This window comes from Alternaria viburni (genome assembly GCF_023758015.1).
Source record: "Alternaria viburni strain BMP 2772 chromosome Unknown scaffold_40, whole genome shotgun sequence".
NCBI lineage: Eukaryota > Fungi > Ascomycota > Dothideomycetes > Pleosporales > Pleosporaceae > Alternaria > Alternaria viburni.
The window spans coordinates 140,732-159,215 of record NW_026055809.1 but is presented as its reverse complement, the minus strand read 5'-3'; the positions used below and the strand labels follow the sequence as shown (position 1 = coordinate 159,215).

The following is an 18,484-nucleotide window of genomic DNA, read 5'->3' as shown; positions in this document are numbered from 1 at the left end:
GCCTCACTCCCTCTATAGCCGTCAACGCCTGGGTATTTGAACCAGCGCTTACCACCCTGAGTTTCCTCCAGCGCCCCACGCTCTTGCGCTACCTTCCCCAGGTGCGCCTTGATCATACGAATTGTATGCGCCACCCTGGTTATACGCACCATAAGATCCTGGCGGGGGCTGTTGAGCCGGCGGCTGGCCATAGCCTCCAGGAGCAGGGTAGTTTTCGTACCCTTGCTGGTAGTTTGTAGGGACCGTGTAGCTAGGCTCCGCACCTTGACCTCCAGAGTACTGGCCTTGACCCCATCCATATCCGCCAGATGGCACTGCGTTGCTGTACTCAGCAGGCGGCTGATATCCTTCACCTGCGTACGAGGACTGGTAAGGTTGGAAGTCAGCCCACTGCGAGGGCTGAGGCGATGGCGATGGCTGGTATGGACCTGGACCTGGTGCTGCCAAAGAGGAAGCAGAGGGTTCATCGTCCATGTCGCGAGTTCTTCCAGAGCTGCCACCGAAGCTGCTAAGTATACCGCCGAGAGGGCCGGGAAGTTTGCTCGTCAAGGAACCTAGGAGGTCGCCGGATCCGCTGGACTGCTGTTGATGACCACCGCCACCACCACCGCCATGGCTGTGGCCGCCGAAGCTCGACATGTTAACTGCACCGTGACTGTGACCTGCAGAGTGATCGTGGTCTCCGCTGTGGTTATGTCCAGCCTTTACAGATTCAGAAGAGAGGATCTGGTTCAGGTCCTTTCCGTGGTAGTTGCGGGCCCATTGCTCCACGACCTTGAACATGTTGTTGTGTACTTCGCAGTGCGGATCGCGAAGTGCTGGGTGATGGAACACGCGCATACAGTCGTGCAGGACCTCGTCGACCGGCACATCTGGGTGGTCCCAAGCGTATATGACGCGGGGCGCGACGTACTGTAGGATAGCGACCGCGACTTGACCGGCGGGTGGGTTCAGGACGTTGGAGAAGTGATCCTTGGACAGCATGCTGTGTGTTGGGTTGGTGGATGTAGGGTCCGTCCATACCTCAAACTGGTGCTTGGCCGCTGAGTCAATCACGGCAGAAGATCCGCTCTTCAGCTGGGTCGACGCTGTCTTGATGATCGGCAGAATGAAGGGCGCAAGCAGTGATAGCACGAACAGCGTGACGCGCTCGGTAATGGTCTCAATCAGCTTCTCAAGACCGGGGATCTTGGAGACGATGGCCGAGATCTTGCGGACAACGTTGTCACGGAAAACTTGAAGAGGTCAGCTAAAATTACGATTCTCTGTTCGCGAAGGCCTTACCTAGAATTGGGTAAATCTTTGGGATGATTGTGGCTGGATCAGTGTTCGTTCCTGGAATATCTGGTCCTGGTGGTCCGCCCATGGATCCTGGTGGTGCAGCGAAGTCGTTAGGTCCAGCCCTAGACGAACTGTAATCGCCATAACCACCTCGCGCGTTCTCTGCAGCTTGGGCATCGGAAGAGGCCTGCAGACTCTGTGCTTGGCTGATGAGATCGCCAGTACCGGGTACTTTGCTCAAAACATCAATGAGCCCACTGCAAGCGTTGGATTGGCCTCCCGGTCCGCTCCTCTGCCCACCAGACCCACCGACTGCATCTACAAGAGCAGTGTTCACCTCATCGATCTCAGTCTGGGTAATGTGATCATTGGCCTCTCCTAGCACCGAGTGGAAGAAGTCGACACCTCCGAAGGTACCAGTCACGAGAGGGTAAGTGTGCTTTCCATGGAGGTTGATGCCAGCCTGGACGCCCACGTGAGGGAAGACATTAGTATACCCAAGCTCACACAGCACAAGTTCAGTGTAATTGGTATGGGCTCCGAAATCTTCGAGGCAGTGCAGTCCTTGACCCAGACAGCGAAGCGCTTCCGAAAGGTCTTCGTCCCGACCACGTTGGCCGGACTGTCCGTGGGTGTAAAGTCGACCGAAGTGGATGGCGCGAGCGAAAGAGTACTTCACATATCCGGTCGAAGTAGCCCAGTTCCCGTGTTCGTTCGCAATGTAATTCTTCATACCAGTGTTTGGGTCCACTGCAAGCTCGGCATCTGATACTGGTCCTCGAAGACGAGGGTCGTATTTTCTCGCGTCTTCATTGTCGGCATAGTCCTTCTTTGGGAGATTTAGTATCAATGCAATGGTGTTTGGGCAGATGGTAGTGGCTTACAGGGTTATCTGGGCTCTCGTTAGTACGACAAAGCAGAAGAGGTTCAAGTTCGCTTACCGATGTGTTCTTCGGGCCTATACACACCTAGCCTCTCGGCGGTGACCTCAAACTCTCCAGTTGCATAGCCAAAGGACATGAAAGACAAGACCCAGACCAGAACGCGAATAGTTTCTCCCTACGTCTTGTAAGCATGTCGATGGGGGAAATCGCTTCTGCTGCTTTCGCATACTTGAACTTTAGCCAACGTTCCAACATCAACAGCCTAAACCGGTCAGCGCATTCCGACGTCGCACAATCTGTTGGGCTTACTTGTGAGTAATCGCGTAGCCAGTTGCCAAAGTACACACGCTACACGCAAGGTCAGTCACCGTCATCACAGCTACATCGTCATATGGACATACCTTGATCATGTTACTCTTCCACTTATGGCCCTTCAAGCAAGCGACCGTCGCAAGCATATCTTCGATATCGCCATGACGCCAGTTCTTGCCCTCGATTTTCGATATCGACGCGATGTTTCCAGCACCGAAAGCGTCTGCACCGGCTGGAAGTAGGACGAGGATGGCGATAGCGATAAGCAGCACGTACTGCGAGGAGACTCCCATGATCGCGGGATGTAGAGGGGAAATGAGGAAATGGAAGATGATTTAGCTCAGCGCAGTAAGAGTCTGCGATAACTGTCTGCTGGAGTCAGCTGCACTTACGTAGTGAAAGTGTGGCCCATGATGGCGCAGCAAATGACGCCACAATGCCCCACCTTCTCTCGGAAATCCGGCATGGAGGGGTAGCACAAGACCGAGCCCAACTCAGTTCCTTTCTTTCGCCAACCACGGCACACCAAAAATGATGACGATACCGCAGTTTAATGAGAAGTCCTGGGGGCTTTAAAGATGTATGTGTCTTTCTCGGTCTGTTCATTCCATATTGTTGTAGACTGCGCCACGATTCTTCCTGGTGTAGGGTAACCACGCTTGGTCCGCTCGCACCAGCCAAGCCAGGCAGGCACGTATGTGGGCATGATACAGCTCGAAATCTTCCGAGTTATTATCGCAGCATGTGTCACACTCGAGCTCAAGGACTCAAGATCAACCCAACTTCACAACCAATACCTGAGCTTTGCGTAACACTTCTCGATCCGTCTCAAAGTACAATAACCTCTCAGCCTCTTCACAGGAGTACAACCCCGTCTGAACCCCTTCTTCACCAGGCCCTTTCATCTCGCAAGCACCTTCGTCCATGATGGCGACGTACCACCATATAACCTTGACACCTTGACCATCTCTCAACGTCCGCACGGTGACCATGAAAGGTTCTACCGAGTCGCGTGAGATGCGTGCCACGTCTGGGGCGTCCGCCGCGTCGCCAGCGATAGTGGCTCTGGTTTTCATATCCACTGGCAAGATATGACACTTGTACCCGGTTTCCTCGTATACTTCGCGTAGCGCAGCTTCTTGACGCGATTCTCCGCTGTTTCGACGGCCTTTGGGTAGGGTCCATAGATCGGATACAAGGAGATGGATTAGGCAGATCTTCTGGCGAGTTGTGTCGTAGAGGATGGCGCCGCAGCTTTCGACGAAGTTTTCCGATGTATATTGCTGGGTTGGGAAAGTGGATTGTGCCATGATTTGTGGAAGGGAAGGGCCATGGGGGTGTTGTTGACGAGAAGAAAGTCGACTCTACGTCGATTATAGAACTGATGTCTTGGCTGCGGCTGGATGATGATTGCTTCTGACCAATGAGACTACACTCTGAGTAGTAACCCGAACACCTTCACATCTATCGACCTGTATGTCCTATCGCGTACTTCTATGCTTAGCCGTTAAGACTCAGAGTCCCAAAGACCGCGGATACCTCCAGGGTACAGTCTATTGTGATTACAAAACAGACCTGTCAGATTCGGATGCGCCCCGCACACAGAACACCACACAGAGTCAGAGGGCCGTTAGCTCTTCACCCGAGTGTGACTCTTCAAGATGATAGACCAGATCACGCTAGCCTGTTAGAAACAACCTATCCCTATCTAAGGTAGCATGAGATTGTCATAGGGCGTAACACTACATGAAGAAGAAAACGCGCAACACCTGACATCTAATAGCATAAAATAACACCCAATAACACTACCTCTATACAGTATGCTATCCATAGAAAAGATCACCATCCTCCCAGTTCCCTTCGACCACCCAGACAGCATCCACCTCCGCTCCAAACAACAACTCGAGATAGACGACCCAGACTACACAACTCCGCCCTCAGCCGCCGACGTTCCCCTCTTCCTCATCGCGTATCATGAAGGCATCCCAATAGGCTGCGGCGGTCTACGTCCTCTATCTCCTTGCTCAGAAAACGCACGAGAAAGTTCTGCTGAGATAAAGCGGATGTTTGTCGACTCGCCGTACCGAGTGGGATTAGAAGGAGAAGCCGGGCTACGCACATCCGTTGCGACGATGATACTCGAGCAGCTGGAAGAGGAAGCGCGGAGTAGGGGTTGGCCGTGGTTGCTGTTGGAGACGGGTGAGCACATGCCGAAGGCGAGGCGGTTTTATGAGAGGTGTGGGTTTAGTCAGCGGGGGATGTTTGGGAAGTATGTTGAAGCTGAGGGGAGTGTGTGTTATGAGAAGTGGGTTGGAGGTTCTGCTTCGTAGGTGTAGAACAGCAAGGATGGCGAGTAAAGGAAGGAACGGCCCGAGTTCTGCGGATACTAGAGGTGTTCTCCACGCACGAACAGTGGCTGATGAGTCCGCTCCAGTGTATATACAACATTGCACACCTTGGGCCTATGAGTCACGGCATCAGCTCTGTCCTCATTCCGTACTTGCCAGTCCGCCTCATCGACCTCGCGCTTGTCCACTACACGCCACAAGTCGCCGGGGTGTGGGAACGCTGCTCCTTGGGGTATTACGTCCTTTGCAGCTGCATCTAAGAAATAGAATCGATCCTTGGAATAAGACAAAGCAATCCATCGTGCCCCCGGTTTCGTCACTAGCGCTAAATTCACAGCCATGACTACTAAGGGATGGATCAGCTCCGGGGTTTTTGCGGCATCCAGGTCTAGAGGTTCGTAGGAGCGGATGGCTAGTGGGTATGGCAGGGGGACTAGGACGTCGTCTGCGCAGGCGATGGAGTCGCATGTTGACTTGTCTACTATGACGGAGTAGGCTGCGCGCTTGCATGCGCGCATAACGGACTGGTAGTCAAGCAGGTCTACGGCGTCCCAGCGCATGCATGCAGCTTCTCCTATGTCCTTTCGCGGATCCTGGTATATTTCCTGTTCCCGGATCTTGCCGACTTCAATCGCTACTTCAGAGTAGTCCAGATTGTGTATCTGTCGCGGTGCGTCTACATGGGAGCGCAAGTGGTAGGAAAGCAGTGATGTGCCGCAGCCTATGTGTAGAAGTTCCGGCTTGGGCGTGGGTGTCGCATCCAGGGCATCGACGATGTGCGGATCTAGGGCATTGGGGGCCTCTAGCCACTCGAAGGGGTCTGTATTCGCAGCGAAGCGCTCATTCCAATAAGCTTGCGAACCGAACGAGGGTGGCTGTTTAGAAGGCATTGCGAACTGGGAGGCATTGCATTAGAACTGGCTTCAGAACTATAGGCGTGATTAGTTGTCATATCTCCACTAACAGGCTCAAACGTAGATGGTATGGGTTTTAGGCGCGCGATATGCAACCTAATTCACGAGTACAGGAGTGATACCCGTATGGAGGTTTGTTGCGGTGTGTGAAAGTCTCGAGACGCGACGACGCCCAACCTTTGGAAAGATTAAATGCGCCGGTCCGAGCGTCCTCCGAGCCTCGATCATTTCTCATCACTCGGACTCCCGAGGCGACGAGACGACGAGTATCACCACCCACAGCCATGGCAACCCTCCAATCAATACCACGCTTTCTCCTGCCCCGGGGCCCTCTGCTCCTGCGCCCCCAAGCCCGCGCCTTCCTCCCGCTACCCTCCCCCACGAGCGCCCGCCATGCGTCCATTACCCCCAAAGGCCTCTCAGAAGAATTCCGAAGACGGCGGGAAGCACAACAGAGCAAAGGAGCACCCGTAATACCACAGCCCGACAAATACCGACCGCCATCGCACAGCAAGCGAGCCCCGAACCGCAATCTCGAGAACAAGATCTATGGCGCGCCCGTATCCGAGGAAGACAAGAAGCGCATGGCCACCAAGAAATACCCCAACATGATGAGTCCCGAGGGCACCTTCTCGCATTGGTTCCTGCACAACCGGGCCATCCATCTCTGGATAACAATGGTGCGATCTCCTCTCCCATACCACCCAACCACCCCAAGCTAACCCCGCTCTCCCCACAGGGCATACTCGTCTCCCTCGCCATAGCAGCATGGTACATGGACTTTATCTCCAAGACCGTCTTCGCCCACTTGCTCCCCTCGCGCAAAGATTTCCTGCGCCACCCTTTCGAGTCCTCGTCGAGATTCATTGAGGTCTACAAGATGCACATGGAGCAGACGTCGCAGCAGTATCAGCAGCAGAGGCTGAAGAAGGCGGAGGAGGTCGAGAAGAGGAAGCAGTATCGGTTGGAGAGGATGAGGGAAGCTGAGCTGAAGGGCGAGGAGTATGTTGAGGATCCGAGGTATTATGTTGGTGAGGATGGTGTAAGGCGGAGGAGGGTGAAGAGGTGGTTTGGTATCTGGGAGTGAGGGTGTTGGTAGGTGGTCTCTCCAAGAAGTAAGATTATCAGAGGCATATCTGTGGTAGGAATTGGGTTGCGCAATGGCATACGGTAGTGTTGGATATGCGTAATGAACGGCATCGAGTCGCGCAACGCTGGTGGGGAAGAGGTCGGCGAGATGACGTTTGAACCCCAGCTTCATTGAAGAGCTGTGGGCAATTGGTATTACGAGGCATGTACATGAAGGTGTGTATACTAGATGGGTGAATCCCGTTCTTCAAGAATCGACAGTTAAAGGACATCTCCTTTCACTTCAACATTTAAAAAGTCTCGAAGTCTCTACAACCGCACATCGCCCCCTTCCTCCTCCCTCCTCCCAAACCAAACCTCATCATCAGGCCCCATCCCCCTCTCTACCCCCTCCACCCCACACAACCCACCAACCTCCGCCGGTACCTCCCAGTCCCTCATCCCCTCCACCCTCGTCGCAAACACCATGCCCAACCCCGCCTCAGCATGCCAGCCGACGTGACAATGAAACTGGTAGAGGTACGTCAGTATATGTCTCACATGCGCTTCGTACAGTCAGAACTTACCAACCACACTCCTGGATTATCCGCCACAAAGCTTATCAACAACCACCCATACGCCTCCACACTCGCCGTATCCCTCCTTAACGGATTCGTTACATTTATGTGGTCGTCAACGTGACTAGGGGAGAGCAGAGTAGAAGGCGGATACCCGTGTCCCTGGGCCAAGACGAAGAATTTGTAGCCATGCAGATGGAAGGGGTGTGTTCCATCGTCGAGGTTCTGTATCAAGATCGTTATGGTGCGTGTAGATTCGGTCTGGTAGATGAGCTGGTGAACTGAGTCGAAGGGGCGTGTGTCCAGTATGCCCTCTTGCACCTTCGTCTCGGGAGTTTGTGTTGAGAGCAAAGTGTTTAGAAGCGGTGATGTGGCATTGATGCGGAAGGAACTGTCATTCAGATAGCCCCGCGAGAGCCTCCAGTCGCGGATTTGGAACGATGAGCGCAGGTAGAGGGTGTGCTGAGGATCGTTTTCTGGGGCTGGAATTGCGATGACGGGGGCTAGGGTTGAGGTGTTTAGATCTCGGCATTCTACGTCGATGATTTCGGGCCAGTCTCTACTTGCTGGGATGAGGTTTTTCGTGTCGTCGTTTGCAGAAGGATAGTATAGTACGCCTCTGACTTCTTCTTGTAGTTCTGGCTCTTCGTATGCAAAACAGTGGGTTATCATCCTCGCACGTATCCAGTACATGCCTTGGTTTTCCTCCTCTTTTGGTGGCCTCACGATGATGCTGTATCGTTGCGCAGGATTGATGTTCAGTCGATGGATAGACTGGGGGTGTACATCCGTGCCATCGACTTCTGTGACTTGGAACTCGTGTTCGTCGATTTGTAGAGCAAATTCTGCGAATGCTCCGACGTTGATGATGCGGAGTCGTGTGTTGCTGGTACGAGATAGGTTGAACAAGACGTTACTGGTGCCAGAGGAAGAACAGTTTCGATTCGGCAAGTCGGCGCAGTCTCGCATGTTCCTTCCGTTGATCAAGGCGGAGGGCGGAACGGGTTCGTCGTTCTCGCTGCCAGGGGCGAGGTACTGCATGAGTAGGTCGGAAGAGAGATCGTAGTAGTAGTCCGATACCATGACTACGCGGTCTTGCTCATACGATACCTTTTGCAAAGCATCTTTCTCTTCTCTACCCCTGGCATGAATGATAAGAGGTCCCACTAAACCATCTGACGCTTGCATGCCGACGTGCGAATGGTACCAGTACGTTCCTGTCTGCCCTGATACGTTGAATCGGTATGTAAACGAGTGACCCGGGGCAATAGGACATTGCGTCACCCCCACCGTTCCGTCCATCCAATTCGTGCCATTTTGATAGAGACCGTGCCAATGGAAAGTAGTAGCGTTGATGGCTTGGTTCTGAACATTAATAACAAGCTCGTCGCCTTCGTTACACTCGATAAGCGGTCCAGGAAAGGTGCCGTTGATGAGTATCATGGGTCGATACACACCATCTGGGTTGAGAATGTGATCGGATACTACCCATGTATACTCTCGGGTCGTAGGTGGTGCGTTGAAATCCCATGATGAAGAGAGCATGTAGTCTTCTTCCGGTCGAAGTCTTGCAGAATGAGCATCAAGGGAGGGGGATGTATCATTCCGGGTACTCGTCAGACCCCGATACACCAGGGCTATGACTGTGCAAATGAGAAGCGAAACGACGGTGACGGGCCTGATCCATGGCCACCGATGAATGTGATGGTGTGAAACGTCGTGCTTGTCGCTCCAGCGCGGTTCCAAGTGGTTCTCTTGGTCTTCGCTGCCTCGAGATTGGTAATCGTCTGTGGGTGCATGCAGCAAGCCAACTTGCTCCTCGGGCTTGTGCATATTCGATCTAGACATCTCTTTCATGCCGAAGCTTTGGTTGCGGCCCATCGCGGTTAGCTTCCAAGACCACTCATCAAGTCCCTGCCTGTATTACCAAATCGTGGTTCAGGTATATGTAGCAGTAATTCTCTGTTTGGTGTTTGGCGATTTCCGTGTCAAGCACCCCGTCGTCCCTGCGTCGGATCTGATCGTTGTAACGTGCCATGTCGTTCAGGGAGCCTCTGAACACGATCGCCACCAGCCAGCCAGCCGCTGCACGAGTCCAGAAGATCATCACGCTACGCCACCCCACCTGCAGTGTCACTGGTGTCAGGCGTGGCCATACCTTGGATCTGCGGGTCGTACCAGGTTTGCCGAGTTCGTGTCCAATCAGCCCCGCACGTTCATCTCTCAAAGCTATCTAAAGCTTGTCGACCTTCCTAAAAAGCTTATCCTCCCGCATCGATGCGCGAAGTACTCTCCCCAAGAATGCGCACATGTGCGCTACGAAGAATGTCATTGGTGGAGATGTGACGGCTATACTGCAGGTCGTCCCAGTGATGTCCAGACCCTTAGGCACTACCTAGCGGAAGCGGCGCCTCATGACCCTGGCAGATGAGATGAAAAGCCCTGAGGAGAAACTTCATGTATGCCTGCTTCTGTCATTTCATCCGGCGTTTCTCCGTTGTCTTGACGTTCCTTGGTAAGGAGATATTGTGGTAGAAGGAGCCGAAAGGGCGTGCTAACCAAAACAACAGATTTGTCTAGCCATCATGATTACTCCACTCGTTTCGTCTCTAGCACTTCTAGCGACCCTGAACCCCGTACAAGCCCAAAGCACATTTCCAGGGAAAGCCTTCGACCGTATAGCCATAATATGGCTTGAAAATACCGATTACGACCTCGCAGCAGGAGACCCAAACCTAGCATGGCTCGCAAAGAAAGGCATCAGCCTCACGAATTACTTTGCAGTAACCCATCCTTCCATGCCCAACTATGCAGCTGCCATTTCAGGCGACTACTACGGCATCAACCACGATGACATGGTCGCTATTCCCTCCAACGTATCCACCTTGGTAGATCTCCTCGAAGACAAAGGTGTTAGCTGGGGCGAGTACCAAGAAGACATGCCCTCAGTAGGTTTCCAAGGGAAATCGTACACGAACCCCAAAACTGGAGCGAACATGTATGTTCGCAAACACAACCCAGCTGTGCTGTACGACTCAGTTGCACAAAAGACGGAGAGGCTGGCGAAGACAAAACCCTTGACCATGTTCAAAGAAGATATGGACAAGAACCAGTTACCGCAGTGGATGTTTATCACGCCAAATATGACTAGCGACGGTATTTTCCAAGACACCCTGTGTATTCCCGTAGAAATATACTCACACCTACAGGCCACGACTCCACCGTAACAGTAGCAGGAACCTGGACGCGCACCTTCCTCGAACCCCTCCTCACAAACAAGAACTTCATGAACAATACCCTCGTCATGGTAACCTTCGACGAGAACCATTCCTACGGGCAGCAAAACCGCGTCGTGGCCATACTGCTAGGCGATGCCGTACCCGCCAGCTTAGTCGGCACCACAGACAACACGTACTACAACCACTACAGCGAGATCGCCACTGTACAAGCAAACTGGGGCTTGCGTACGCTGGGCCGTTGGGACGTGGGCGCAAACGTGTTCAAGTTTGTAGCGGAAAAGACGGGCGATACGGTGCGAGCTTGGTCGGGTAAAGTTCCGTTGAGCAATATGTATTTCAATGCGTCGTATGCGGGCAAATTGAGCAACAAGAACAAGTCGGTTCCTTGGCCTGTTCCCAACACGGATGCGGTGTATGCGGGGAGGACTGTGCTGCCGGCTATTGCGGATACGTGGGGGAAGCAGGTTGGGCAGTCTGCGTATACGACTGCGTTGGAGATTCCGGATGGCATGCATCCGGAGGCTGAGTTCAAGTAGACGCGCCCATGAGTAGAAATTTGAAGATGATCGCTTACATAGAGCAAGAAGTACCAATGAGTACTGAGCTATTGATGGATGGTACGAGTGATTCTGAATTCATCGAGTCACTTGTACCATCCATCAATAGCTTAGTACTCATTGGTATCGACTGATCCGATATGCATTATCCCTAGACTGGGCCATGCCCACTCTATATATCGCTATCAATTAAACTGCCCATTGTCTGCGCGACGCCTTCTTTGCCTCCCCCACACCCTTGGCATCTCGTCGCAACACAGCGCCCACTACCTGTATCCTGCCCACATCTGCGTAAGCGCCCTTCCCAATTTCCTCTGGCCATATATCGGGGTGTAGGATCGTGTACTCAGCGAGCTCCGCGCCTTCTACTTGTTGCAGCTTCTCCAAGAAGATGTCATGGCCAGGATTAGCCGCGGGCATCGCGACACCTGTATATACAACGATAACACCAGTTGACGACAAGATTTTCATGCCTTCTTCTACGATGCGTATGGAGAGGTCGAGACCGAAGCCAGCGCCACCATCTGCGTATATTGGTAGATCCACGCCATCTGTGCTGGATGCGATGTACGGTGGGTTGCTGACAATCAGATCCACACCATGGTGCTTCAGATCTTCAGGCACGGTCGCGAAAAGGTTCGACTCAGCAAAGTCGATCTTGACGCCCGCCAGCTGCGCATTGACCTCGGCCAGACTCAACGCACGCGGATTCAGGTCCAGCCCCAGCGTCTTTGCCTGCGGGTATGTCCTCGCCATGTGTATCGCGCCTGCGCCGGCTCCACAGCAGACATCTACGATACTGCTGGGCGCATGTGGGAGGTGTCGGGATATGGTTTGGAGGAAGCCGACGAAGAAGTACGTGTCGGGGCCGCAGAATACGGAATCGGACGACGCTGGGAAGGAAGAATGGATGTAGTACAGCGAGGAGACATCAGGATCGCGACTCGGGAGGCTGGGAAGGTACAGGTTGGATACGCGGATGGTGGAGCGGTAGCTTTTGTCGTCATTTTGTGTGATCACGCTGGCTTCGTGGAGGCGTTCGAATATGTCGTCGGGTATTATCGATCGGAGTGCTTCTCTGTCACATTATTAGTACTGCAGGATATACGATACCTCTTCCGTAGACGACAAATGGTGACCTGTATGACCTACCTAGTACATGACAAGTTCCACCCAAAGAAGTCGTACGCGTTCTGGGCATCTTCCGTCGCGACATTCGAGCGTCTTTTCTCCACTACCCTGCCCTGCGTCTCTGGCGACGGACACACAAAGACGTAGTTCTGCTTGGCTAGATGTTTAGTCAGGGCCTGGTAGGCGATGGTAGTTTCCGACATGGTTGGAGGTGTGCTAGAGGTTCGTCTCCGCGGCGACTTCATGGCGTAACGCCTCTGTGACACAGCCAACACGTCCAAGTGTCAGTGCACATGGTACCAAGAGTTACCTGCGCCGCGGAGCAGAAGCAGGTGTCAGTGTGACGTTGTTGTTAGTAATGAAGGCTGCGTGAAAGCCTTCGTGCATGTCGTGATCTGGCCTGATCTACCCGAATAAGAGCTGTTCTAGACGCGCAGTGCAGATTGCATGCAAAGAACCATCGCTTTTTCTTGTCGCTTGTCGCATCGCTTGCAGTTAATGGACAGATTGATGTCGCGAAGACGTTAGCTCCCACGCGGAAGGGTCGCGCGGTTTGTGGGGTGCGCTTGGCCTAGCTATAAGCAGTCTAGTGCCAGATGTCGTCACGGATCCATTTCCCGGCGATGACATTGACATCTCAAAAGACACCGCTGCGTGGTGTTCATCGTCAGCATGATCTACTGTGCGTGTTTGCCTGGGGGCGCATGCTTCGCCACAGCTGCGCTAGGAATACCTAGTCAAAACCCATGTGCTACTTCATAGCTGGAAGAATGGATTACTATTCACACCAAACTCACGCCTGCACATTACGACAGATTACTCATAATGTTTATTCTACAGACAACTACAGCAGTACTCATTGCCTTTCTTGCAGTCATTGCCTACAATGAAGTTCGAAATCGTCTTGCGAAAAGACGATCAAGAAGAAAGGATCTTGAAACCCCAGGCAGCCCAACCATACCCGCCACCAACGATGTCAAACCACCAGTGGATGACGGGACTTTGGAGACATCTCCCATCATTCAGACGTATCACTCAATCGATCCCGAGCTGGAGAGATACAAGCAGCTTTACTACAAACTCCATCGTCTCGAACACCACCCCGAAATCCTACCAGAGTGTCGCGAGCTCCTCCTTGGTCTCCTCTCCTCAACTATCGCCGACGCAACCAAGGAACCCCACAGCGGAATCTTAACCGTCGAACAATTCTCGCGCGACGGATTAGATGAGTTCCTCAAAGCCAAGGACGTCGACGTCACCAACCGCTGGGAGGAGTATCTTACGCGTCGCAGAGCCGGTGGATCCCGCGAGATGTTCAGTGACAAGGAGGAAGCGAAGTGGTGGCTCAAGCAAGCAGCACCAGTCAAGTACGTCGATGGTGCATGGCTCGGGCACATCAACAAGATTAGCACGCCATTCAAGTACCGTCAAATCACCAAGAATGCCTGGCAGGTCATGTCCGAAGAACTTGGGGACGGCGATCTCGCAAAGAATCACGTTCACGTGTACAGAGAACTGATGGAGGACATCGAAGCTGGGCTTCCCGCTGCCGATTCGAAAGACTTTATTCATCCCCGTCACGATCTGACTGAAGCGCGCTGCTGGAAAGCCGCCATGGCTCAGCTCACCATCTCCTTGTTCCCCCACGAATTCCTTCCAGAGGCTTTGGGCTTCAACATGGCGTACGAGAGTCTGCCGCTCCACTTGTTGAAGACCGTCAAGGAACTTCGCGAACTTCGACTAAACCCCTACTACTTCGAGCTTCATATTTCCATCGATAATGCCGATTCGGGTCACGCTGCGATGGCAATGGCTGCAGTTACCAACTACATCGAGTTGGTTGCAGAGCAAGAAGGGGAGAAAGCCGCGCATATTTCGTGGAAACGCGTACAAGCTGGCTACATCCTCGCTGAGGGCTTACCTACGACTCCCGAAAGTCCATCGCTCAAGGTCCAGGCGGAAGAGCCCTTTCCTCGTACCGGCACAGAGGCGGCTTTGATCGACATATTCGCTGCAAAGAGCTTCGTTGCTCATAAAATCCACTGTAATAGTCGCCTGAGAATCGGCCGCCGTTCTTTGGTGGACTGGCTAGAGCCAAATGCTTTCAAAGAAGCGCAGTGGCAGAAAGAGTTCCTACATGATCTGAGTAACTGCAGACCTTGGGTTATAAAAGGCGACAGTGAAAAGAGCAGACTGGTCAAGGAGTTATCATGGGAAGGGAAGATGTTCGGGAGTTTTACAGAGAAGGAGGTGGAAGTCGTGAAAGCGTGGATCGACGAACTTGGCTCACCCACCCAGTCTCCAAAGTCTGATCCAAACGTGTACTTTGACTTCACGGGACAACCTTCTAGTCTTCCGGTAGAAGCCATGACCCAGGACTTGAACATCCTTACCGACTACCCCGTCCTCGCGACACCAGAACCAATTACTTCATTCGCGACATCCAACATCAGCAATCTGAGCATCGACGAATCCCTCATTCTAGATTTCAGCAACCTCAATCTCAGCAACCTCCTCCCACTATGGCTTACCTCACCCACTCTACTTGAAGCACTACCCGCAGTACCCGTCCGCGCTGCTGACATGTTCGGCTCCGCCATCGTACGCGTACTTCGCGCACAGACCGGGTTCAGTGCGGAAGGTCCTGGTGTCGCCGGCATGGACGAAGTTCATCGGACCGACGACGGTCACGCTGTCGGTCTTGTGGAACTTGGCTTGCGCATGTGCCGCAGGGAAGGTCTGCATGTACCTGTCAGCTTGAAAGAGGGTGTTGCTTTGGGTAGTGATGTGATTGTGTCGTTCTCACAGTGGATGGTTTGGATGGGCATGCGATGGCTGACACACCGGGATGTGCTAGTTGGTATGGCTTGGGCGTTTGTGGAGTTGCACGAAGCGCTGGCTAGGTTTCAAGGAGACATTGCATTGTTGGATGAAGAGAGTCGAAACGTACTGCAAGAGACCGCGGTCAGAGAGAGAAAAGGGCTTGATGTCTGCAGAGAAGAGATATTCCAAGACCAGAAGCGCAAAGAAGGAGTTTAGTAGAGGTCTTTCCACAGCAAGACGAGCGATCAAATCATGTTTCACATAGCAATAGTTGGAAGAAGATCATGTGTAGAACTAGGCATCTTACGATACCCATGAATTCATTTGTTCAAAAGGTGGCCCTCAGGGCTAAAAGAAAGAATCGAAATCAACAGCCAGACTATATACAACTCTCCAGCTCAAAAATGTATGTACAATGAAAGACTTTTTAACAAGCCAAAATAGTCGCCCTCTACTTCTTGAGGGTAAGGAGACCGGGCCTGTAGGGGAGACGGTCGTAGTCGCCACCGGCGTTGGGGTTGCGGCCCTGGTACAACAGCTGCAGGTTGCAAGGGTCGACAGTCATGGTCTCGTCGTTGGTGACCTTGACCAAGTCTCCGTGGGAGATGTCGTTGGTCCAGGTGGCACCGCTGTTGGCCTTGCCGGCGAAGGGGTTCTGCTCGGTAGCAGCGTTGGGGGTCCAGCTGCCGCCGAGGCTGGAGGCAGTGAAAGAGCGGAAGTAGCGGCCACCAGAGCCGACGGCCTCGACGATCATGAGGTACTTCTTGGAGGTTCCGCCCTTGACGGTGTAGACCTGGACAGCCTCGAAGAGGTTGTTCTGGGTGTCGCTCATGACGACGGTGGAGGCGGTGCCGAAGTTGCCGGGGAAGTTGCCCTGGGGCATGCTGGAGCGGTAGATCTTGCCGTTGTCACCGGCGAAGAACAGGTACATGTTGGTACCGTCACCGATCAGGGTCTGGTCAATGGGACCAGTGCTGGAGCCAGAGATAGTTCCAGAGAAGAGGGGCTTGGCCGCACTCCAGCCGTTGGCGTTGGTGGGGTCGGAGGAGGTCTTGTAGGAGAAGGCGGTAGGTCCCCACTGGTAGGCAATGACCCAGGTGCTCTTGGGCTTGAAGTAGAAGAGAGTGGGTGCGACGAGGCCCTGGTTCATCGCGTTCTGGGGAGCAGATGCGAGCTCGTTGAAGTTGGAGACGACGCCGAAGTTCATGGAGCCGTACTTGGAGCCGGTGTCGTGGTTGGTGGCGTAGACAAGGTGCTTGCCGTTGACCATCTGGGTGGTGAAGTCCTTGAGGTTGGCCCATCCGGCCTTGGGCTGGGCAAGAGCGTTGGATGAAGTCCACTTGTAGCTGGTGGGAAGCTGGCAAGTCTGGGCTGAAGCAGTTGCGCCCAAGAAGGCGACTGCGACAGCGGGAAGGCTGAGGTCGGTAGGAGTGAAACGCATGGTTGCTGATGTGTGGAGAGACTGTTGAGTGAGTGAATGAGAGACTTGGTTGTGTAGTGAGGCCTTACAGACGGACAGCAACAGGATACTTATACCTCCAAGCCTGATGTCGGACCTACCAACCCACAACGTACACAGCCTGGCACATCGTCTCCACTACGCAGACCACCTCATTGTCTCGACCGATCACATTGGCCTCGGTCATAGCTCATCCCGGCGCTGGAAATTGATCTCCATACCGTGGGTCTGTTTGCGGCGTAGTATATTGTTCCGTTGTTGTGGGTATATTAATGACATGGTGTTTCAAGGGAATTGGCGTACCTGCGCGGACACCAATTCTCCGTAATGCGGGGATTACCCGGCAAAGGGATGCCATGCCGTTCTGAAGCCCGGTTGGGGAAGGCGCCAAGTCGTGGTGGGTAATGCTTGATTTCCATGCAGGCTTATGCGGCAACTAACGGTCTGATCGCTAGGGCTGAAGGCTCTATTTTGACGTCTTTCAGTCTCTGCGATTGGTAGTAACAACACCATGCAACCATTTCGTTTCAATGTTTAGACGCGACAGAGGGTGGACAGCTGTGTTGATTGCTGGAAACAAAATCTCGGCGGTATTCCCACAAATGTGAGTGGTAGTTAGCTTTGTGATACAGAAACTGCCACCGGGTGTTTACCAGAATCCACTAATCGCGCCACTCAAGGTTTAGTGCCCGCTGTGACCAGATGTCAAAACACCGTGAAACACCCGGTGGGCGGAATCTAGAAGCAGGTGCAGAAATGTCGGTGGCGCAACAATGCTGGTGGTGGTCAGGCCAGCGTTTGAACGATCACAGGCAGCTCAGACGGGATCTTAGCGAGGTTGAAGTTGTTGGCAATGCTTATGCTGCGGCGCATTGATACCCGTCCTGACATTGACACTACGTCAATGGATGTGGACCTTTGTTTCGTTTCAACTGCGTGGCACAGGGGAAGATAACGACCGCTTTTGCACTGCCCTGGAGTCGGTGAGTGATCTCGAAGCAGTTCATTCCGGTCGCGCATAGACCATGAGTCTGCTGTAAGATTGTACGGAGTGCGTTCTAGATGGAGAGGACGTGGTCGCCGAGTACACCTACCACCTACGCTACTGAGATCATTCCAAGATTCGTGTGAAGTCGAGGCGGTAGGGTCGGTAGTTGAGTCGACTCGTGGAATTTCTTTGCCCGTGAGTATGAACAGCGGTGGTGTGTGGCGCCACCGACAGTGCTGGCAGCCAAGTCACTTAGAACGTTGCCGAGGAATCAAAGCCGACCAGATGACCGACTCAATGTGGACTAGTAGTACAAGTCGTAAGCTGAGCGCAAGGGTCGGCACGAGGACTAGGGCTGTATATTGAGCAAGTGAGCCCCTTACCGTGTTGACAGTTATGGCGAATTCCTGCGACAGTATCTCTCTGCGCGGTATCTTGACTGTATCTTGACACACAACTCGACGGATGTCATCGTACATTCGGAAGCACGGAGCCTATCTTATGGGTACCTTCCGAATCCACTGTACCCCATACCAAGCCTGTAGGAGCCGTGTAGGAAGCTGGGCATCCCAAGACACTAGGCATCTCCCGTGGCTGCAGGAAACGTTCCCAAGACGGATGTTAGCATGGTTCTGGCGCTTAAATGCCCCGTGGGGAAGTAATATAGTTGTCGGCAGTCGCGTGGTTTTGATGATATGTGGCGTCTTGCCTAGAGACGGAATATTCAACGCCGCCCGTTGCGTCCATACTGAGACTCAATCGTGTTGTGGGTTGGCTGACTTGACACGTCTGCTAAGACTCCTCGTAAAGTAGACAGCGAGATTAATTCCTCGGTGCATTCGCTGTCCGACGAGATGGCAAAATGTCCATATTGGCCTAGGGTTTGTAGGTACGGGATACAA

The 18,484-nt window shown here is 53.2% G+C and overlaps 8 protein-coding genes across 8 annotated transcripts; 3 read left to right on the top strand and 5 right to left on the bottom strand.

The window, feature by feature from the left end:
• Window positions 1–48: 48 nt before the first annotated feature.
• J4E79_011358 (uncharacterized protein) lies at window positions 49–2,770 on the bottom strand (the record flags this gene model as incomplete). Its single annotated transcript, XM_049360187.1, has 7 exons — window positions 49–1,235; window positions 1,285–2,107; window positions 2,166–2,173; window positions 2,223–2,340; window positions 2,395–2,427; window positions 2,475–2,513; window positions 2,567–2,770. The coding sequence occupies 7 exons, from the start codon at window positions 2,768–2,770 to the stop codon at window positions 49–51; spliced, it is 2,412 nt and encodes an 803-aa protein (XP_049205393.1).
• Window positions 2,771–4,863: 2,093 nt separating this feature from the next.
• Window positions 4,864–5,715, bottom strand: J4E79_011357 (uncharacterized protein; the record flags this gene model as incomplete). Its single annotated transcript, XM_049360186.1, has 1 exon — window positions 4,864–5,715. One exon carries the CDS (start codon window positions 5,713–5,715, stop codon window positions 4,864–4,866), a length of 852 nt encoding a protein of 283 aa, XP_049205392.1.
• A 308-nt stretch (window positions 5,716–6,023) lies between these two features.
• On the top strand, window positions 6,024–6,826 carry J4E79_011356 (uncharacterized protein; the record flags this gene model as incomplete). Its single annotated transcript, XM_049360185.1, has 2 exons — window positions 6,024–6,419; window positions 6,479–6,826. The coding sequence occupies 2 exons, from the start codon at window positions 6,024–6,026 to the stop codon at window positions 6,824–6,826; spliced, it is 744 nt and encodes a 247-aa protein (XP_049205391.1).
• A 538-nt stretch (window positions 6,827–7,364) lies between these two features.
• Window positions 7,365–8,930, bottom strand: J4E79_011355 (uncharacterized protein; the record flags this gene model as incomplete). The annotated part of the gene is made up of 1 exon (XM_049360184.1): window positions 7,365–8,930. One exon carries the CDS (start codon window positions 8,928–8,930, stop codon window positions 7,365–7,367), a length of 1,566 nt encoding a protein of 521 aa, XP_049205390.1.
• Window positions 8,931–9,970: 1,040 nt separating this feature from the next.
• J4E79_011354 (uncharacterized protein) lies at window positions 9,971–11,160 on the top strand (the record flags this gene model as incomplete). The annotated part of the gene is made up of 2 exons (XM_049360183.1): window positions 9,971–10,541; window positions 10,595–11,160. 2 exons carry the CDS (start codon window positions 9,971–9,973, stop codon window positions 11,158–11,160), a joined length of 1,137 nt encoding a protein of 378 aa, XP_049205389.1.
• Window positions 11,161–11,370: 210 nt separating this feature from the next.
• On the bottom strand, window positions 11,371–12,515 carry J4E79_011353 (uncharacterized protein; the record flags this gene model as incomplete). Its single annotated transcript, XM_049360182.1, has 2 exons — window positions 11,371–12,259; window positions 12,334–12,515. 2 exons carry the CDS (start codon window positions 12,513–12,515, stop codon window positions 11,371–11,373), a joined length of 1,071 nt encoding a protein of 356 aa, XP_049205388.1.
• Window positions 12,516–13,137: 622 nt separating this feature from the next.
• On the top strand, window positions 13,138–15,351 carry J4E79_011352 (uncharacterized protein; the record flags this gene model as incomplete). Its single annotated transcript, XM_049360181.1, has 1 exon — window positions 13,138–15,351. The coding sequence occupies one exon, from the start codon at window positions 13,138–13,140 to the stop codon at window positions 15,349–15,351; it is 2,214 nt and encodes a 737-aa protein (XP_049205387.1).
• Window positions 15,352–15,586: 235 nt separating this feature from the next.
• J4E79_011351 (uncharacterized protein) lies at window positions 15,587–16,576 on the bottom strand (the record flags this gene model as incomplete). Its single annotated transcript, XM_049360180.1, has 1 exon — window positions 15,587–16,576. The coding sequence occupies one exon, from the start codon at window positions 16,574–16,576 to the stop codon at window positions 15,587–15,589; it is 990 nt and encodes a 329-aa protein (XP_049205386.1).
• Between the last annotated feature and the right edge of the window lie 1,908 nt (window positions 16,577–18,484).